Source organism: Lontra canadensis, unplaced genomic scaffold (assembly GCF_010015895.1).
Source record: "Lontra canadensis isolate GAN:19392208 unplaced genomic scaffold, GSC_riverotter_1.0 scaffold3, whole genome shotgun sequence".
In the NCBI taxonomy this organism is placed as follows: domain Eukaryota; kingdom Metazoa; phylum Chordata; class Mammalia; order Carnivora; family Mustelidae; genus Lontra; species Lontra canadensis.
Genome location: NW_022630997.1, coordinates 45,400,821 through 45,420,423, shown reverse-complemented (window position 1 = coordinate 45,420,423; position 19,603 = coordinate 45,400,821). Strand labels below are relative to the sequence as shown.

Sequence of the window (19,603 nt, the reverse complement as noted above, 5' to 3'; positions counted from 1 at the left end):
TGCCAGCAGACAGCCTGTTCTTCCTGACAGAGCAAAACACACTGCCACAGCCCTGAAACCCACGGGCCCCTGACGCCCCCACCCACCGCACAACTATTTCTAGGAATGAAGTCAGGTCCAGCCTCCTCTGCTCTCCCTGGGGCACTCGCTCACTCATCCTTCTATGGGCTTCTGCAGAGGGTAACGGATCCCACAAGAGTTAGGAATTGGCCTTGGCTCTCAGCTCTCCATCTGCCATGCCCATCCCCCTTGGGGGGTGGACAACCAAGGCTGTGCAATCATGTTTCTGTAGAAAAACAGACAAAATCTCTGAGAAAGGAGGAAGGGAGGGAAGGAAGGAAAGGGAGAAAGGAAGGAAGGAAGGAAAGGAAAGGGAGGAATCGAGGGAGAGGGAGGGAAGGAAAGGAGGGAGGAAGATACAGAGAAAGTACCAGATTTTACTATCCAAAGGCAGCCCTGGCTGGGAGCCCATTTCTGATGTTCATTTCAGCGGTTCTGTAACGGGGTGCAATCCTTGTAGCATTTGCCCACTTTAACTACCCCTCGGCCTGCCCCCGTGGATATGATGAGTCACTTTCTTGGTAGCTCCAAGGTCTTCCAGCCCTTGTCCACTCCCGCGTGCCCCTGGTCTCTGTCTTCCAGCCAGCACTGGAGGCTGGGGCCCGGGGGATGGATTGTTCCTGGAAGCTCCAGAGCATGGTCTGCCCCTGCCCCAAGGCAACCATGTAGGCCCTTCCTGAGGTTACGGGGGCCACAGGACACAGCAGTGGTCACACACCCATGTGTGTCGACAGGCCTAGACAAGATCTTGTGTGAGCTGGGGCTTTACAGGTAGGCTCTTAAACCCAAAGAGGACAAAAGGCTCTTTCAGGGTCATCCAGCCACTTTTGGAGGTGCCCCAACTAGCCAGTGGCTCGACCGTCTGCTGGCTGAGTTCCGGGATCCAACTCTGTGACCACAGGAAAGTGACGTAAGCTCTCAGAGCTTCAGCCTTCTTGTCCATACAATGGGGCAAGGACAACGTTTGCACTGCACTGTTGCGGGCATTCAGGAAATGTATGCAAAGCACTTGGTACAGTGCCTGTCACAGGGAGGTGCCTAGTAAATGGTCTTGAGCTGCTATCACCCTGCTGTCCTGAACCCCAGCCCAGCATCCTTCTAAGTGCCCACATTGCCTCTCTTCCCAAGTGCCCTGAAGACCGGCCCTTGCAGCGGACTGTGAGCAGGAGCCCCTCCACGGAGCCCCAGGCTGTGTGCAGAGCACCGGTGCTCAGGCGGACCCAGCCCTTTGTAAAAGCTTGAGGTCAGCACTGGGAGATGGGGGCGAGTCCTGGCTTCTCACGTGCATACCACGTGGCCGTGACTCCCTGGGCCTCAGCTCCCACATCTGTAAAATGGGGCTCTGAGAGCCTCACTGAGTAGCTGGGAGAGGCCCAGGAATTCACATCGGGGAAGGTCCTTTGAAAGCTCTACAGTGGATTGCCATCCGCTCTGAACTTGCCAGTTGTTATTTTCATAGTTATTATGAAGGTGGACAAGACCTGACTTGCTCCTTCCAGATGCCCAGCCCCTCCCTGGGTCTCCAAGCAGTATCCACAGGAAACATTTCCCACTGAGATCCTGCAATTTGTACATGCCAGCTGTGGGGTTTAGAAAGCACAGTGGTCTTAGAAGCCTCTTGGGGAGAGGGGACCCCTCCATTCATTCCTTCTCAAGGGCAGACACGGTGCTAGGCTCTAGGGATCTGTCCTCCTGGAGTTTCATTATATTGGAAGACATAGCCAGTATGCACTTAAGGCAATAAATAAGAAAATACCATTGATGTTATGATGAAAGTGAATTGAGACATATTTTCTATAGGGTCTGTTTGGCTTGGAACAGCTTATCTGTATTTGATGGTGATCATGAGAAGGGGGCATTTGACCTGACAAGAGGGAACCAGCTGTGCAAAGAATTAAGAAAGGAATCTGAACTCAAAATGTGCTGAGAGCAAGCCTGCCTTAGAATAAAGCACAATGAAAGTGCCAATTGAATGAACAAACTAAATAGTTAAATCAGAGACTGGGGAGTGAGCAGTCTGAGCAGGAACAGCATGTGCAAAGGCCCTGAGGTGGAAATGAGCTTGAAGTGTCTAAAGAAGAGTAAGGTCATAGTGGCCTGCTGGGATGAGGGAAAAGGAGAGAGAAGTCGGGGAGCTCCGAGGGGTCATGGGGCCAACCCTGTGGCACCTTGCATACCTCTGGGGGTGGGTTTGTAAATTTTGCCCTCAACGAGCCAGGAAGCTACTGGAGGGTTTTAAGAAGGGGAGTCACACACTCAGGTTTACATTTTACCTTCCTCTTGGCCCGCATGGAGAATGGATTACAGAGGTAGAAAAGCAGGGAGAGGAGAGCTCGTTGTGGGTGCCCAAGTGAGAGGCGACAGTGATGTTTTGGATGATGCTGGCCCACCTTGTTGATGGTTTGCCTGTGGGGATGGGAGAGGGAAGCGTGCAGCTGGGCTGTGAAGGGCAATGAAGAGGGGTTGCAGCCCTGAGGTGCTACAGCTGGAGGCCGGTGTCCTGGAGGGATGGGACAGGACTGGAAGAACAGGAGAGTCTGTGGGATTGAAGGAGTCTGGTTGCCTGGGGGTCCAGTAACAGACATGCCCCTCTGCAGTGGCGTCTGCGTGCTAGAGCAAGAAGTCAGCCGAATGGCCTGATTTCACCTCTGGTTCATCAGGCTGGCCCGGCTTCGAACCCCGTAGAGAGGGCCTGGGCTTGGGGGGCAGGAAGAGACGGGGGGCCCTTCCTTATCATTGTGGAAGTGCAGCGTGTTGGTTGATGAGATGCAGAGGGCCCCAGAGTCAAAGATGTCCTGAGTTCCCCTTCCTGCCTTTCCTCCCCCACTGACTCTCGAAATGCTAGGACATTGGGCCCCCTTTGAAACTTGAGCGAGGTAAGTTTAGGACAAATTAAAGGAAGTCCTGCTTCTCACAGTGACTCAGGAGCTCAGGGGACTGGTTACCCCACGAGGTGGTCCAGGCTGGGAATGTCACAGAATCCCAAGGGGATCTGGGTAACAAGACAAATTGAAGCCCTAAGTGGCCCCTGAGAAGAGACCTGGGATCTGTGTGACCTTTACGTTGACGTCAGAGAGGAAACCGGTCCCCTGAGGTTTCTGCTGGCAGTGACTCCAGAGCCTTCCCAACCTAGCCCCATGGGCCTCATACCCTGGGCGCCAGAGCTGGAGGTCCCCCAAATTGCCCGCTCAGTCCTCTCCTTTGACGCAGGACCCTCCCCGGTCACCCCTCTGCTTGAAACCCCACGATGGCGCCAGGGCCGTTCCAACAAAGGCTCATTCGGCTGTCTGGCCCCTTCTGTCCCCACGGCCCCCCATCCACTTGTGGCCTCACTGACACTCAGTTTCCTTGGGCTCTCTCCCCTCCAGGCCTTTGCCCCTGCTCTGCCCTTGGCCAGAGGGTCCTCCCACAGAAACTTATCTAGGGAAGCCCTCCCCGATTCCCAGTCTCCCCGCCACCAGACGCCTCTCTTAAATGCTTGCGTGTCTTCTAAGCAAAACCTTGCTGTGCTGTGTCATCATGGCCTGTCTCCATGTCTGTCTCCTCTCTAGACAGTCAGACTGCACCCTTCCCAGCATCTGGCATGGAGCAGATTCTCAACAAGTCGTCACCAAAGGTATCAGGCCCAGAGATCAAATTGCCTTGCATGAAATCCCAGTAGCATCCTTCCTTCCACGCTTGCATTCATGCATTCAACTCCTGCTCTTGAGCGCCTACCCTGTGCCAGGCCTTGGGTGGGTGCTGGGGACCCAAGGGTGAGCAAGCCATGACACCTGCCAGACTTTACGGAACTAATGGTTTAGTGGGGGAGGAAACTTCCATTAATTGCACCAGCAAATGTAAAATTGCCATGGTAACCAGCCCTACTGAAGGGACATATAGGGTTTCATGAAAAACTAGAAAAAGTCCTTAAGGTCAGAGAGGTGTAGGGAGGCTCCCTTGAGGCAGTGATCCTTAAGGAGTAGAAATTGAGGGCGCCTGGGTGGCTCAGTCGGTTAAGTGGCTGCTTTCAGCTCAGGTCATGATCCTAAGGTCCTGGGATGGAGTCCTGTCAGGCTCCCTGCTTAGCCAGGAGACTGTTTCTCTCTCTGCCTCTCCCTTCTGCTCTGCTCTCACTTGTTCTCTCTCTCATAAATAAATAAAATCTTAAAAAAAAAAAAAAGGAGTAGAAATTGACCAAAGAGGAACAGCTTATGCAAGGGCCCTGGGGTCAGAAGGAATATAGCAAGAATGAGGAAAGGAAAGAAGAGCAGGGTGGCCAGAGCAGGGAGTTTGGGAGACAGAGGGGTATAAGACAGGTTCAGAAGGTCAGCGGTAGCTGGAGTGTATGGGGCTTTGTAGGCCATGTTAAAGTTTTGGTCTTTATCTTAAGGGCAGCAGGGAGCCAATGAAGTGTTAGTGAGCAGAACCATGACCTGATCAGGTTGGTGTCATGAAAAGCTCCCCGACTTCTGTGCAGAGCAGGGATGAGAACAGGTATCCTCGTACCCAGCCCCCATGTGATGTTCATGTTCTGTAGCACTCCCTTCCCCCCAGGTCATGGCATCTCTAAAGGATTGCATCCGCCCCCTGTAGCATTCATCTGTCCAGGCTCGCGGGGCACTAACCTGATCCCTAGCCCAAACACTGGCTTTCGAGAATGCCATAGTCTTCTCTACGCCCTTGTTTCCAGCAGCCAGCACAGGCTATGGGTGCCAAGATGCTGATCCCCACGCAGTGAGAGTAAAGTGTTTACGATCCCTGGCTTCAGAGTGCGTGACCAAAGGCCTCTTGCAAAACAAAACAAAAACAAAAACAAAAAAAACAACCTGTGGTTTGTGGGATGTCACCGTGGGAGGATGTGGGATCATCTCCTCCAGTGCCCACTGTCAGAGCAGGAAGGGGGCCCAGGGAAGTCCAGAGTCTCACGGAGGTTGGCCACAATACACAATACACAGGAGTCCCCTGGGAACCGCAGAGGTCGCCCCCCTGCACTGGAACTCGTGTGGTGATGCTAACTCTTCCCCACTGCACCCACAGTCTAGGGCAGAGGTGAGAAGATGGAGTTACAGCACAGGGGTGGGGGGTTCAAGCCTGGGGGCCAGAGTCCGACACTCCTGACCGTGAGTCCCACCTTTATCATCCATCAGATGGGGGCTCTTAGACGAATTAGCTAACCTCTTGGCTCTTCCTTCATCCACACTGTCAGGTCCATCATGACTGCCACTAGCTACATGGGAGCCTATATTTAAATTAATTAAAATTAAATAAGATTGACAATTTAGTTCCTGGGCCACACCTGCCCTATTCTAGGTACTCGTGTGGCTTTTGGAAATTGTATGGGACAAGCACAGGTGTGGAGCATTACATTACTGCCTAAGGTTCTGTTGGACAGCTTGGATCTGGAAAGGCAATGAGAAGCCTCACTCTGAGGATCAGGACAAGATTAAATCAGCCAGCGAGTGCACAGCCAGCTGCACGGCCCCAAGCATATAGTAAATGCTCAGCTAATGTTGACTGGGATGGCGAGGATGGTGATGAGGTCGGGAGCGGTGCGGTCACGTCCACGTTCGCTCTCAGCGTCCTGCTGCACCCACCGGGAGAGGTGTTCCCGACCGATAAGAACATGCACCCCATGAAGGGGGTGAGAATGTCCTGCCATCGAGTTCGGTCCTGCCGCAAATACAAGGTCCTTCGGTCCTCGTCTGTAAAACAGAGAAATAACAGTAGCCCCTCCATTGTGTTGTTGTGCGGATCAAGCGGGTTAATGTGTGTGGCGTGCTTAGCCTGGTAGAGGGCACAGTGTGAATGCTATGGAAGGGTCAGTGTCATCGTGGGCATGGGGATGACAGAGATTGTCATGCCTGTCTTGGAGAAGGGAAGTGTTGGCTGACCTCTTCGATCATTTGAGCAGGACTTGAAGAGTCCTAAAATCGTGGCCGGCCATGCCTCACCTAGTTTAAAGGCATTTGAAACCATAAAGTACTCCTGTCAGGTGAAGGCACACAGGAGAGAGGAGGGAGCCACCCTGTCAATTATGGCCGTGCTGGGAAAGCAGGTGGGACTGATCCCAGTTCCTGAGCTGACATGCTGGTTTTGTTCTGAAGGGCCTGGTTCCTTCTGGGGAATCCCAGGGGAGGTGACTTCCTGTGGGTGTTGAAGGATGAGTAGGAGTTTGCTGGAGATGACTGCAAGAGAACCGTGTCACTAATTACTCCCCTAATTAGTCATTCAATTCTCTGTCCCTCGGTTTCTTTATTTGCAAAATAAGATGTTTGGCTAGACAGTGCCTAAGATCCTTTCTGAGTCGCATCTTCTGATTCGTTCCATGGAAGGCTTGGTGCTTCTCTGGAGGTCGTGTCCCAGAGGTGCCACCCTGGGGCAAGCCACAGGCACTCTCCCACTGCCCATAAGTTCTATATCCAGTGGTGTGCGGGCATCGGGGAGGATGGGGAAGTCACGGGACAGGCAGTCTGAGCCTGAGTTGCAAAAGATGTGGCTGATGCAGAAGGGGCCATTGGCCAGGTCTTTGGGGTTCAGCAGTCTCTGAGCCACCAACCACCTCCAGTCTCCAGCTCCCCACACTGTGCCCCAGAACTGCTGTCCTAGAAGGTCTATGGGAAGTGGATGGTGGGCCTCCCCAGGCTCCTGATAGAGTCTTTTCTGTGTCATGGCCAAGCTCACTCCTCCTCACACTTCGGGCCTTAGAAGACATGTCCCGTGCAAGGAGAGCCATCTCAAACCCTCAGCCCAATTACTTTAGGTGCCCCTAGGTTCTGGGCCTGGCACAGGGTCTGGCACATAGTAGGCCTTCAACACATGATAAGAGCCTCAGCTGCAGGGACAAAGCTTCTTCCCCCTGAATCAGCTCAGCCCTCTTGTAGCTCCAGCCTCGGGGAGAAGCAGCCCTCTCCACCCAGCTCCAAGACTAGAAACTGGGGAGTCTCTGTACCTCTTCCCTGGCGCCCCCTCCATCTTCCAGGCACCATGTTCTGTGGTCTCAGCCTCCTTGACATTCGCTATGACTGTCCGCTCCTCCCCACCTCCCGCCACCACCTTACTGAGCCCTACCATCAGCCTCATTGAGACTCTTGCCATGGCCTCCTAATGCCTGGTCCCTGCTCCATTCTGGTCCCCTCCACCCATTCAACTTGGCAGCTAGAAAGGTCTCTCTAAGCTGCAAACCCAAGCAAGACCTCCTTTGCCAAAGACATGACCCTCCCCTGGGGGTCCTTCTGTGATTTCACCTCTGGCTCAGCCTGGTCTTTTTTTTCTGTGTTCCAGCCACGCCACCCTCGGCCTCAGCCAGGCTGGTTCACCCTTCCTCTCCCTCAGCCTGCCCCCCCCCCCCCCACACACAATCAGCTCAGGCCACCAGGCCTGGAAAGTTCTTCCCACCTCCTACACCTGCCCCTACACGCCTTCCTGGCACCATCCCTGACCCCTACATGTCAGCCTTCTTCCCAGTCAATGCCGACATCCCCTTGCAGCAAAATCACCCACTCTGCTTAAAAATGCAGATGCCCAGGTCCCACACCAGACCTACAGCTTCAGAATCTCCAAGGGTGTGGAATAGAAATCTGCATTTGGATAAGCCTTCCCCAGCAATCCTTTTCCTGTTGAGCTCTGGAAGCCACTGTTCTATACACATTTCATTTGAGCGAATTCTTTATGCTCTTCTCTGCCCACCGCTTCCCTCACCGCCCCCCCGTCCACCGCCGTGGGATGGCAAGGTCCTGAGGCAGGGATAGATACAGGGCCTCGCTATCCATTTCCCAGTGCAAGGCACAAGCCCTGGCACAGAGCCGTGCCCAAGCAGTTCTGAATGAACCATTCCTGGACGTGGCATGGATCCAGCCCCCCCGCCCCAGCCTGGGCAGGAAGTAACCTTTTATGAAGGCTTTCCTGAGTGGTTTGCAATCTCTCTGGGAGGCTGGGCACGTTTCCCTTGGTTACAGGGGAACCTAGATGAAGAGTGGCCCAGCTCTGGGTGACAAGGGCCCGGGGGTGTCCCCAGGACAGGGAGCCTGGATGAGGAGGGGGTCTGGCCAGGCTGGAGGGGTTTGGGAGAAGGCGTCCTGGTTCCTAATCAACAGGAAGGGCCTTCTTCCTCCAGGATCACTTTTCAGCCCAGCTGCTTGGACATAACCTGAGCTGGGGTTGGGGCAGTGGGGGAGGGGCGACGACAGACAGACAGGCTGATGGGAAGGCCAGCATCTGGACACAGAGCCCAGGGCCCCACACGCCTGCCCGGCTCCCACACACCCCCAGTGCCCAGGAAGGCCTGTCCAGGGAGAAGGCTCAGCTGGTAAACACTTACTGCTCTCCTGTTCCCCTCCCCCAGCGCTCTCCTCCCGTCCTCTGCTCTCTCCAAGCCCAGGGGACATTCAATCCTTCCTTTGATGGACAGCCAAGAAAAGACTTCTTCCACATCCTAAATTTGTTAGCACCAGCTAATCATCTTAACCTTCCTCCCTCCTGTGCTCCCAACAGGCGCCTCCTTAAAGACACAGGGAGCTTTTCTGATTCTCAGCAAGGAGCCCCCCCCGGGGGGGCACCAAATTCCCACCCCCTGAGCTCCCTCTGCAATGAGCAAGCTGTGCAGGAATTTGGGGTGGGGGTCATGGTGGCTCAGAACCCTCGAGTTCCCCCTCCATCGTTCTCAGCTGGGCCTTCCCAGCAGGAGCTGCCATCTGCCCTCCTCCCTCCACCATCCTCCAGCCTTTTGGGGTTCTGGAAAACAGAAGCTGGCCACTCCCAGGTGGAGACAGGCGATGAGCTCTCATGCTCAGACATTCCACCTTACCCTCCCCTATTTTTTCAACCTTTCTACTCCTCCCCCTGCCATATTTCCTGGCCCCTCTCCCTCCTCCCCATGACAGCCACCATCTCCTGCAGGTGGCTTGACCCCAGCTTCTCTAGAATTCTGGCAACTAGAAATTTTCATACCCATTCTCCAGATGACAAAACAAAGGCTCAGAGAGGTGAAGGAAAGTGTCTGTATATAAGCTCATCCTTTAAGAGTCAAGGCTGGTTCTTGGACCACGGCCTGACTGCAGGGCCACTCCGTTGACCACAACCCCATCCTATCTCCCAGCACACGGCCGCCCTGCACATGCAGGCATGCTGATTAGAGACCAACGGCCATCTCTTCAGGGTAAACGCCTGCAAACATCTCCTCCAAGACCAGGTGCAGAGAAGGCCCTCTGCAGAGGAGTGCCCCCTCCCCCCATCTGTCCTCTCATCCCTCTGTCTCTCTCTCTGCCCTTTCTCCTTCCCTCCCTGCTTAAAACCCAGGTGAGAAGAGCCAGGACAGAAGAGAATGTGGCCACAATCTCATTCTGGCCCTCAGCCTCCCAATAAATAATGGGTCTGTGTATAAACCACTGGGTCTGCAGCATCTCAGCCTGGGAGGACAGGCATTTGCAGGGGAGGGATTCGGAGCCCTTCGAGGGAGGGACAGGGGCTTTTGGCCAAGGTGGGGGAGGGGCTCTTATTCCCCTTTACCCTCCCCATCTGTGACCCACCAAAGCCATATGGCAGGTCCCACGAAATCAGCCAAGAATCTGAAAGAACGTTCGATAGATTTTCCCCATCAAGGTCCTCAGCGGGAGTAGGGCTGGCCCAGGGGGAGAGAAGGAGGGCAAGGAGGGGGGCCCTGTCCTTGCACAAGGCTAGAGCCTCACCCAGAGGGATGAGTGTCAGCGGGCTCCAGAGTCAGCGTGCAGGAAACACAGCCCTTCTTGCCCCTGTCTTCACCCTCCTTCCTCTGCCCGCTTGTCTGGATCCTGTAGTGGATTTGGGTCCCTTGCTCAAGCCTTCTAGGACTCCCTGGGACCCTGGACTTTGGGTCCCTTGCTCAAGCCCTCTAGGTCAAGGTTGGGGAGGGACTGGAACAGCTGAGATGAGGGGCTCTGGAGAAGACGTTGCCAAGCAGATGGGATCAGATGGCTGCCTGAGTGTCCACAGCTACTGACAAAGCGGGAGCAGACAGTGCCTGAGATACATCAAAAGCACCCACGCAGATATCTTCAACCCCCGGGATGGCTCCCTAGCAAGAGGCAAAGCTGGAGTTGATTGAGTGTTTATGAAGTGCAAGGCCTTTCTGACCCTCTCTCCGGCCCTCTCCGGCCCTCTCTCTGGCCCACTCAGTAACCTTGCAAGCTGGTACTATTCGCTCCATTTTATAGATAATGAGACGGAGGCTCAGAGACAAGAAAAGAGACTTGCTGGGGGCTCCACAGGTACTGAGAGGCCCTGGGATTTGAACCCGGGTCTGTTGGGCTCCACAGCTCAGGGAGCCCCAAGGAAACGTCCAATTTGGTGTTGTCAGGACGTCAGGAGTATAAACAGATCAGGCTCAGTGAAGTAGAGTTCAGCCCGCAGGCGTACACTGACCTTCCGTGTCCCCTAGATGCCATCCGCCTCACCTGTCTTCCCCGCTCCAGAATTCTGTTGTGTCTTTCTGGAGACACACAGACCAGGACGTTGCATTGGACCAGAAAGGGACCCCCCCATCCCCTTATGAAAACAGAACACAGCACCCCCCACAGAAGAAACAGCATGGGATTTCCTGCTGTCACTGAATTGCCCAGCTGCCCGATACCCTGACCCCCTTCTCCGTGTGAGCCATGAGGAGGTTTGTCTCCATGTCCCCCTCCAGCCTCGATGGACTGCAATTGCCAGAACAGTTTTACCAAAAACAAAGAGAAATACCCAAAATGGGTTTTGTTTGTTTGTTGTTTGACCATATCTTAGAATTTTAGATGTATTTTGAATCACTGTGCTTATAAGCAATATGTTCTCACATCTGGGTACTAACCAGGCCACACCCTGCTTAGCTCGAGAGATCAGGTGTGTTCCGGGTGATATGACCGTAGACTAGAGCAATAGGTTTCTAGCCCTGAACCCAAGGAAGGTCATTTCCAGGCGTCAGCCACATTCTCCGGTCTCACCGGAGACAAGATAAGAGTTTCTCTCCCCCTGGAATCCCTTTCCCACTTCCTCCAGGAGGGCAGCTGGTAGCTGGCAGAGATGTCCTGGTGCCCTAGCCGGGCCCCTTGCCCTGTCCCATGGAGGCCCACAGTGGCGATCAGACTCAGTGGCCAGGTCAGCTCTCCCCTCTGCTCTTGGGAAGAATTGTGGGATTATTCCCTCCTGTTAACAACTTTCTATTCTTATTTCTTTATAATGAGAGGAGAAGCTGTTGTTTCTTTTTTTTTTTTCACATCTCCATTTGATCCAGGCCCCAACCCTCCCCAACCCTGGCCCCCCATCCGGAGGAACTTTCTGGCCCTAGTAACATAGGGGAACTGGCTTTTCAGAAGCCTTATGTAGCCTTGTATTGTCTTGTGCCATGTTCAGGGGCTGGCAACAAGAAGGGTATCTCCTGACATCTTCCCAGGCTGCCTCAGCTTGTCCCCAGGGAGGGTCACCGCTGTCATCCCCAAGTGACTCTTTTATGGGTGTTTTTTCCCATCTGCTGAAGTCAAAATGTTCCTGGCCTCCTTCCAGGCCTTGCCCACTGTGGGCTGCCTAGCAGACTGCAGCTTCCCTGAATTGTCCTGCCTCCAGGCCTAGGATACACACGGGTCCCACAGCCAGCTCCTGACGAGGTCAGAGGTCAGGAGAGCAGCCTGGGTTGACCATCCTGGGCTCCACTGAATGATTTATAGCCACTGTCTCCATTAGGGGCAGTTAGCACATCAAAGCCATGTTTGTAGAGCCTGGAAAAGTAGAGAGACCATGACAGATGACAGACCGTAGCTGTGGCCACACCATCAAGCGCACTCGGTGAGCAGGGGGTGGAGGGAGAGGGGGTCACTTTGGTTCTTGACTCCAGCACAGGTGAGATGAGAGCCAAATGTCCATGTTCCTTAACATGGATTCATCCAGCGATGCACGAATGCTTGGGTGTGGAACTCTGGGGGTCCAGGCTACATGGTGCAGTGCCGGCAAAAAGAGTGGACTCTGGAACCTAAGACCAGAGCTCAAATCCCAGCTCTGGCCTCTGGGAACTGTGGGAAATGGGGCTCATCATGGACTCTCTCAGAGCCTAGGCCTTGCTTCCAGCAGGATGCTGATTACAACACGGCTCTTGGAGGCCTGGGGAGAGGCCTGGGGAGGGGACATGGGTCCACGTATGTGAACTGTGCGGCTGGGGGAGCTTGGCAGATAGGCTCTCTCAACACAGGGCCCTGTGGGGACCTCCCAGTGGCCACCCCCACTCGGGGGAGGACACTGCCTCTGGTCAGGGCTGTGCTGTCCGGCTTCTCAGCTGTCTCCCCCCACCCCCTGCCCCCCGTGCACTAACAGACAGGCCGATCTCCTGTGAGCCGAGGGGCTGAGGCGGATTGCGGGCTCCGGGAAGCTGATGTCCAACATGGTAGGGGAAGAAAGGAAGCAGGAGTGGGCGAAAGGAAGGCCTGAGCCGTGGCATGGTCTCAAGGAGGGCCTCAGCCCCCTCAGGTAGCTCTGGAGCTAGGACAGCCCTGCAGTGCTATTGCACGTTAGGTGTGGGGGCCGGGCCCCTGAGGGGCCCCAAGACAAGGTGGTGCTTGTCAGCCAAGGCAGCTCCAGAAGAGAACTCATGACGGCAGCGTTTTCAGCGTCTAGGGGACAGTTTTTCAGCCTCTGAAGGGGAACCGGGGAGCACAGTGCAGGACCCACGCTTGGACCCTTTGTCCAGGACCAGAAGCTCCTCCCCGGCCTTCAGGACAAGGAGCCACGCATCCCTTGGGAAAGTGCCAGGTCCCTGGAGGTTTCTGTGGCATTCCTGTTTACTCTTCAGAACTGGGAGGTTTATCAGACTCGGTGAGCACATCTGTTCCTCTTCAGCTCTGACTTTTGAGGATTCCTCTGCCTCAGATGAGTGGAAGAATTGGAAGGAGCTCCTTCTCTACCCTTAAGCCAAAGTCTGGACACCCCAAAGTTCTCCTAGTGCACTGGGGACAATACCAAACTCCTCAGCGTGGCCTCCGAGATCCTTTGAGGTCTGGCCCCTGCCTGGTCTTCCTGCCAAATCTCGTGTCAATCTCTTCTTTTCTTCCAAAGCTCTAAGATAGAGCCTCTCAACGGAACTTTCTACAATGTGAAAATATTTTATACCTGTGCTGTCCATTAGTCACATGTAGCTAATTAATACTTGAAGTGGGGTTAATGTGACTGAGGAACTGAAATTTAATTTTATTTCATTTTAACATAAATGGTCACAGGTAACTACTGGCTATTTCCCAGAGACATAAGCTAGTTCCTACCTCAGGGCCTTTATACTTGTTACAGTTTGTGTGGCGTGATCAGCCCTTGGATCCTCTCACACCGGCTTCTTCTCATTTTTTAAGTTTCAATTCAAGTCACTTCCTCAGAAAAGCTTTTCTCTACCCCTGAGGATGAAGCACTTTCCCCAGTCCCAGCCTCCGGTGTGTTACCATGTACTTCTTCGCAGCCATTATCAATGTCTGAATTTTCTCGCTTAATTATTTCTGTTCAATGTTTGTTGCTTGCAACAAGAAAGAATAGTAACAAGGCAAAATGTAATAATTTATGTGGACGTCCCGTGTGTTGGGTCCTGCTTTGAGCACCTCACACACGTTGTCTCGTGGAATTCTCACAGGTACCCCTGTGAGGTAGGTGCTGCTTCATCCCTATTTTACAGATGAGAACACCAAGTTCAGAGGTTGACTCCCCAAGGTCACACGCCAGGACTCACTCTTTTTTTCGGTTCTGTAACCCCAGCAGCAACTTTGGACAGTGCCGGACACTTAGGGCAAGGCCTCCAGAAGTGACTGTTGACTCTGGGCTGGCTAGCACTCAGCTGGATGAGGAGGCTGGGCCCACGTGGCCCCAGGAAGGCCCTGGCCCTGGGTGTGGGCACCGGCTCTGCAGCTCCGAGGAGCCCCAGGCTGCAACAGCGAGCTAGGGGCGAGGTCCCGGGGTGGCACTGAGTATGACCTAGAGTCACACTCATTCAATCCTATGAGACTCCAGTGGGCTGAGTGGGGAGAAGGGTGGGCCTGGCTGGGCTAAACGGACGGATCCTTCCCCAGGGCAGCGAGGCGTGTTCTCAGCCAAGGTGGGCTCTCAGTGGCTAAGGTTTGGCTGGGGTTGGGGCTGGGGCAGAGGCAGGGGCAGAAGGAGGCCTGGGGCAGGGCTAGGGCTAGGGCTGGGGCAGAGGCTGGGGCTGGGCTGCGGCTGGGCTGGGGAAGAGGTTGTTCAGTCTGTGTTTATTGTGCTTTCCTGGTGCCTCGGGCAGAAAAGGACCAGAACTTTGGAGACCACCCAGCTTTTTCCTCTGCAGAGAGCTCTCCCACTCTCCTGCCCTCCCCACCAGAACCCAAGCCTGGGGCTGTCCAGCTGCAGGAAGGTGGAGTGGAGGGCTCTGTGCAGAGGCTCAGTGGGGAGATGCTTCCCTGCTGTGAGCTCCTTTATGGGAATCAGTGCCCGGTAACACAACCTGGTGTCCTGGGGGACCTGCCTGCCCCACCCGCCCCCGCCCAAAGGCATCTTCTCATTTTTAAAGAGTCGGACAGGGCCTCCTGTGGGGAAGGGACATTCCACAAGAAGGGGGGGCTGGTGAGCACAATTGAGAGAGACTTCACCCTCCTCTTGATGCTGTGGTTCTGTCCCCATTTCCTGTGTCCCCTCCCCCTGAACAGCCCCCTACCCCCTACCCCACCCCCACCCCACCCGCCACTGCACATGTCCCTCAGGTGTGCAGGAACTTTGGACAAAGAGCCTGAGGGACATGAGCTGGTTCCAGTGGAGCCTTTTTTCTGCTGGGTGACCTGGAGTAAGCTTCCTAACATCCAAGCTTGAAGTACAGGGCTACGAACACTCTCGGGAGTTTATACGTGTGACGTCAGAAACAAGCGCAAAAGTCATAACGATGTCCATGCAAAATTTCTGTGTTGACCCAACAATCCCACTTCCTTAGCCTACGAAAAAAATCAAGGGTGCTAATTGCACAAAGGTATTCACTGTAACATAAAATAGGAAAAAAAAAAACAACAACATAGAAACTTCCAGATCTAGCAGCCAACAAATCTAGGTAAATCATGATCTATCATGCAGCTCTTTGAAAAATGGCATTTGGAAGGCTGAGTGATGTGGGAATGTGTTTACCTTGTCACATTCAGGGAAAGAGGCAGCGAGCCACAGTCCGTGCGCTCCCCTTCCCACTCTACAAACGTAGGGCTGCGTGTGGGGGAGGATCAGAGGCAAGAAGAGAAACTGGAAACAGTTGTGCGAGAGCAGGGGTCTGGGGGTGGTGAGGGATGATGCTTTTCTTTCACAAAATGTCCTTTAATGTTCTTAAAGAGCTGTTTTAACAATAAATAAATGTCAGAAAAACAAACCAAACTTTTTTTGGAAAGCAAAGCCAAATGTAAGATCCAAAGTGTTTTCACTCTTTTCAGCTCAGATGTCTCCAGTTCCTTGGCTCCTCCTTCACCCCCAGCACCCCACAGCCCGGCCGTGTACTTGCAAGGTCCCCTGCCAGCCCTGCCCCCAGCCTGTCCAGCCTGGCCCACAGCCCACAGGACCTCACCTCACCTTCTCCTTTTCCTCCTGTCCCTTCTCCTGTCACATGGCTAAGATAGTGGTTTCCACTATCTCTGCTGGCCGCCAGACTGGCTAGAGCTTCTACAACCTGTGTTATGGAAGTTCTTTCACTTGCAGCTGCACTGAGACCCTGGCCAAGGAAGGCAGCTCTGTTTTCTCACAAATGCCAGCTGCAATGGATTGATCATGCCTGCCAAAAGTATACAAAGCAGCTCTGAGATCAACTGGTTATGTCTGCCATGGACCCTGGCTAGAGCTAACAATATATGTCTCAGGTATTTGCTTTCCCAGAGTCACCTGGTTCTAAAAGTAGGGCTCTGACTTCTGGGTTTCATCTCAACCCCGCCAGTGGGTCCTTGGAGAATGTTGGCAGCTGTACCCCTTTGTCGTGTGTAAGGAAGAGTGGACGCACACAGTGCTCCAGGCAGTGCACTGGTATGGAAAGAGGACGGGCTTTGCAGTCTGAGAGACCCAGGTGAGAATCCCAGCCCTGTCGTTTATTAGCTATTTGATCTTAGACAATCGAGTTAACTTCATAGAACTGTCCTGTTTCTACCTGGAAGTGAACATATTTGCAGAAAAGTTGTGTTATGAAAATTAGAAGTCGCAACTGGAAAGTGCTCAGTCTGCTGTCTGGCACAGAGTTTTCATGGCCATCCTGGGGTTCAGGAGGGTAGTGTGACAGCAGGCTCCCATGCAGGGGCTCCAGACATTTGCCTATGCGTCCACATATTTCTTTCTGGTTCCCTGGCCCACAGCTATACCCATGAGCCTTCACCACGGCCTTGTGGGCAAAGAGCACAGCTGCTTGAGACATAACTAATTGAAAGACAGAGACAAGCAAATTTTTCACTTGATCATGCCATTATTAATGAAAACACTCTGTACTCTGACCATGACTTAACATTTATTAATTACTGAGCACGGTATATGGTTTTAATTGTGTAAAAATTAAAGTAAGATTTAAGAAAAATAGATAGCTGGGGGCAGTTAAGTACCTCACAGACTGTTAATTTATCCTGGTCACTGCTCCACATAACCCTGCTTCCCGTCCAGGCCTGAGTAAAGCTCTCCTTTCTTACCCACCTGACATCCTGAGGTTTGGGCCTTGATCACTGCTAGGCCCCGACTCTGGGCTTCCATGCCTCGTGGAAGGAGGGAGGCAAAGGGGAAGAGATGTAAGGACTCTGGAAGGCAGCAAAACCAAATAATTCCACGCTGGGAGAGAGCTCCCTCTCCAACACAAGTCAGTTTCCAAATGCTGTGATGACATTGTTCCTTCATAGATCCTTAGTTCGGGTGCTAGACGGTGACCTGCCACATACTCATCGCGAATTCAGCAGGGATTCATCAAGCACATGTTCTGGGCCGGCAGCTCCGGGCTGTAGAATTGGAACACAGCACGCCTGGAAGGCGCCCCAGAGACTGCGAATTGCGAATTGGTGACTTGCGCTCCAAATGCAGCTTCTCTTTTGGCTTGCAGAATAGTTTTTTATATTTTCTTCAATTAATTTCAACTTTAGAAACCGGAAGGTTTTGTGTAGAATATCCCATCTTTCTTGGGTATTTTCAAGATCCAACAACCGTGAGTCTGGCAGTATTTGGTTGTGACTGATGAGTGGTCATTCCATTGTAGACGCACAAGCTAGCCCTTAGCACTTTGCCGCAGTCTCTCTCCCACCCTATCGCACCATGCCTGGCCTGCTTCATTCATCTGTTACTTATCTGACTCCCTGCAGGCATTGGGGTTTGCAACATCTGAGCTCCCTAACCTCCTCTTGGACTAGTGACTAAAAAGTAAATGCACGCACCCATCTGAAAGCTTACATTCTAACAGAAAAGCCGAGGAAGGAAAACAGGGAATTAGCATCCCTATGAGAAGGACAACAAACTGAATATTTGGAGGACTTGGAAGAGAATCGAGGATGGTACCCTGTGGTTGTGGTAAATCAAGGCCATCTGCTTGGAAGAGGTGGTGTGCAGCAGCTGAATTTATGCTATGACCTTTGCTGGAGAACCTTTTACGCATTTTAGACGTGGCAAAGGAGAGCAGTTTGCTGGACCGCTTGACTGCCTCCCCAGCTCACTTCCTGGAAAGGACCTGAGGGGAGGGGTGGGGGTTGGGAACTCTCCTCGCGAGCTATCTCCAGGTCACACGGGAGGACCTCACTGTTCTCAGAGATTCCGTCCAAGGTGACAAGATCAAGTGAGACTCCAGATCCATATGGAAATAGAGCTGGGGGTCAGACCCAGCAGAGCTTGATGGGTGCCCCATCCTTGGTGGATCTCCACCCCGACTACACAGGGGGATGACTTGATAGAGAACTTCTCCTCAGCCCCCCCAGCCCACTGCCCTCCTCTGTGCTCGGGCAGCCCGGCCCCTCTGGCCTGAGCCTGAGGCTGTTCCGGGAAGCCCGCTGCCGGAGAACAATGCCAACTGTCCTTGGCCTGGATCTACAGAATTGGGCCTGTAATCTCCACCAGCAAGACCTACCCCCCACCCCAGACTTCCTCACTCGGGACTTCTGATTCTGACCCCAAGGGGGAAGTGTCAGGGGCCCAAGGAAGCAAGAAAATGCGTAATTTGTCCCACTGGTTCAAAGCTGAAAACTTTAATCTGTACTATTTTAGTCAAATGTTCACCCAGCCCCATCCTGTTCTGCTGATCTCCGCTCACTCTGACCCCTGTTTGTTCTCCTTGGTCTCCGGGGCTTCAGGGGCCCTTCTGAGAGTCAGTACAGTGGAGAGATTAATACCAGGGGCCTTGGAGTCAGCCTGTCCCACCCTGGGACCCCAAGCAGGGACGTACCACCTCACTGTGCCTCTGTTTCCTTGTCTATAGAATGTGAGTGGTAAATGTTGCCATCCTATAAGGCTTAGGAAGGGTTGACTACAGTAATATCCCTAAAATGTGAAGAACGACACTTGATGCATGGAGAGAGCTGAGTGTTAGCCGTCCTTCTGGTTAGAACACAAAGGAAGGTAGCAAACCCTTCCGGGAGAGAACATCATCATTCAGAGCCAGAAGAACTGTCAGAGCTCTCATCTACTGAGGGCTTCCTCCAAGCCATGACCTGAGCTAAAACACTTTGCCTGTATTCTCACATTTAATCCTTGAAATCCAATGAGGTTGATACTATCATTACCCTATTTCACAGAAGAGGACCCTGGACTTCAGAGAAGAGAAGTGACGGGCTCAATGTCACACAGCTAGTAAGTCGCAAAACTCTGATTTCACCCAGTGGCTCATTGTCTCCCAAACCGATGCTCTTACCCACAGTTCTGGGCAGGAGCCCAGTGTGATAAGCAAAAGACCCAAGTGGTTGAGTCACGTGTCGTCTTCCAGTCCTTTTCCGTAAAGGAGGGAACAATGAAACCCCGCATCCACGGGGCAGGTGGCTGGCTGGTGTTCCTACTCAGACGTGCAATGTCTGCATGGGGTTAGCAGCAGGCCTCAGTGGGGGGCCACTCGGGGCGCTGGCTTTAAGAGACGGATGATGGAGGTCTAAAGTAAGCCCGTGGATGAGGTCGCGCCGCCCTCAGAGGGACTAGAAAGGGCTTGCTGTGGATTCTCTTTTCTCCACCGTCTGACCCTCTCACCCCACATCTACGTTTTATGGACTCTTCTTTGCTTCCACGGTTGAAGCGATATGTGCAGGTGTTAAAAAGAAAAGCTTTAGGGTGTAGCTAGTTCCAGATGTCAGCTCAGCCACTTACCAGCTGTGTGACCTTGGATCCATTCTGAAACTTCTCCGTGACTCGAGAGCCCCATCTGTAAAATGGAACAAGAATTCCATGCCTGTCGGAGTGGTTGTGGCTCTTTGGTGAGGTACCGCATAACTCTGGGGCTACAGACAGACTTGGGTGCCCCTGTCTGACTGTGGGCTGTAACTTGGCCTGTGTGCCTCAGTTCCCTTATCTGTTACGTGTGGATAATCGGAGTGTTACGCGTAGGACTAGCGTCAGTGAGATGATGTATGACACACTTGGCTTATGTTGGGGGTTG

The 19,603-nt window shown here is 53.3% G+C and overlaps 1 protein-coding gene across 12 annotated transcripts in view; it reads left to right on the top strand.

Annotated features, from left to right (window-relative positions):
- The window catches only part of COL13A1 (collagen type XIII alpha 1 chain), a 140,542-nt gene that overhangs the window by 30,274 nt on the left and 90,665 nt on the right, over nt 1-19,603 (top strand). For all 12 annotated transcript variants that reach the window (XM_032841367.1, XM_032841380.1, XM_032841414.1 and 9 more), the window contains exon 3: nt 14,568-14,575. In XM_032841367.1, the coding sequence (XP_032697258.1) occupies nt 14,568-14,575 (8 nt within the window). The remainder of the gene's footprint in view (nt 1-14,567; nt 14,576-19,603) is intronic.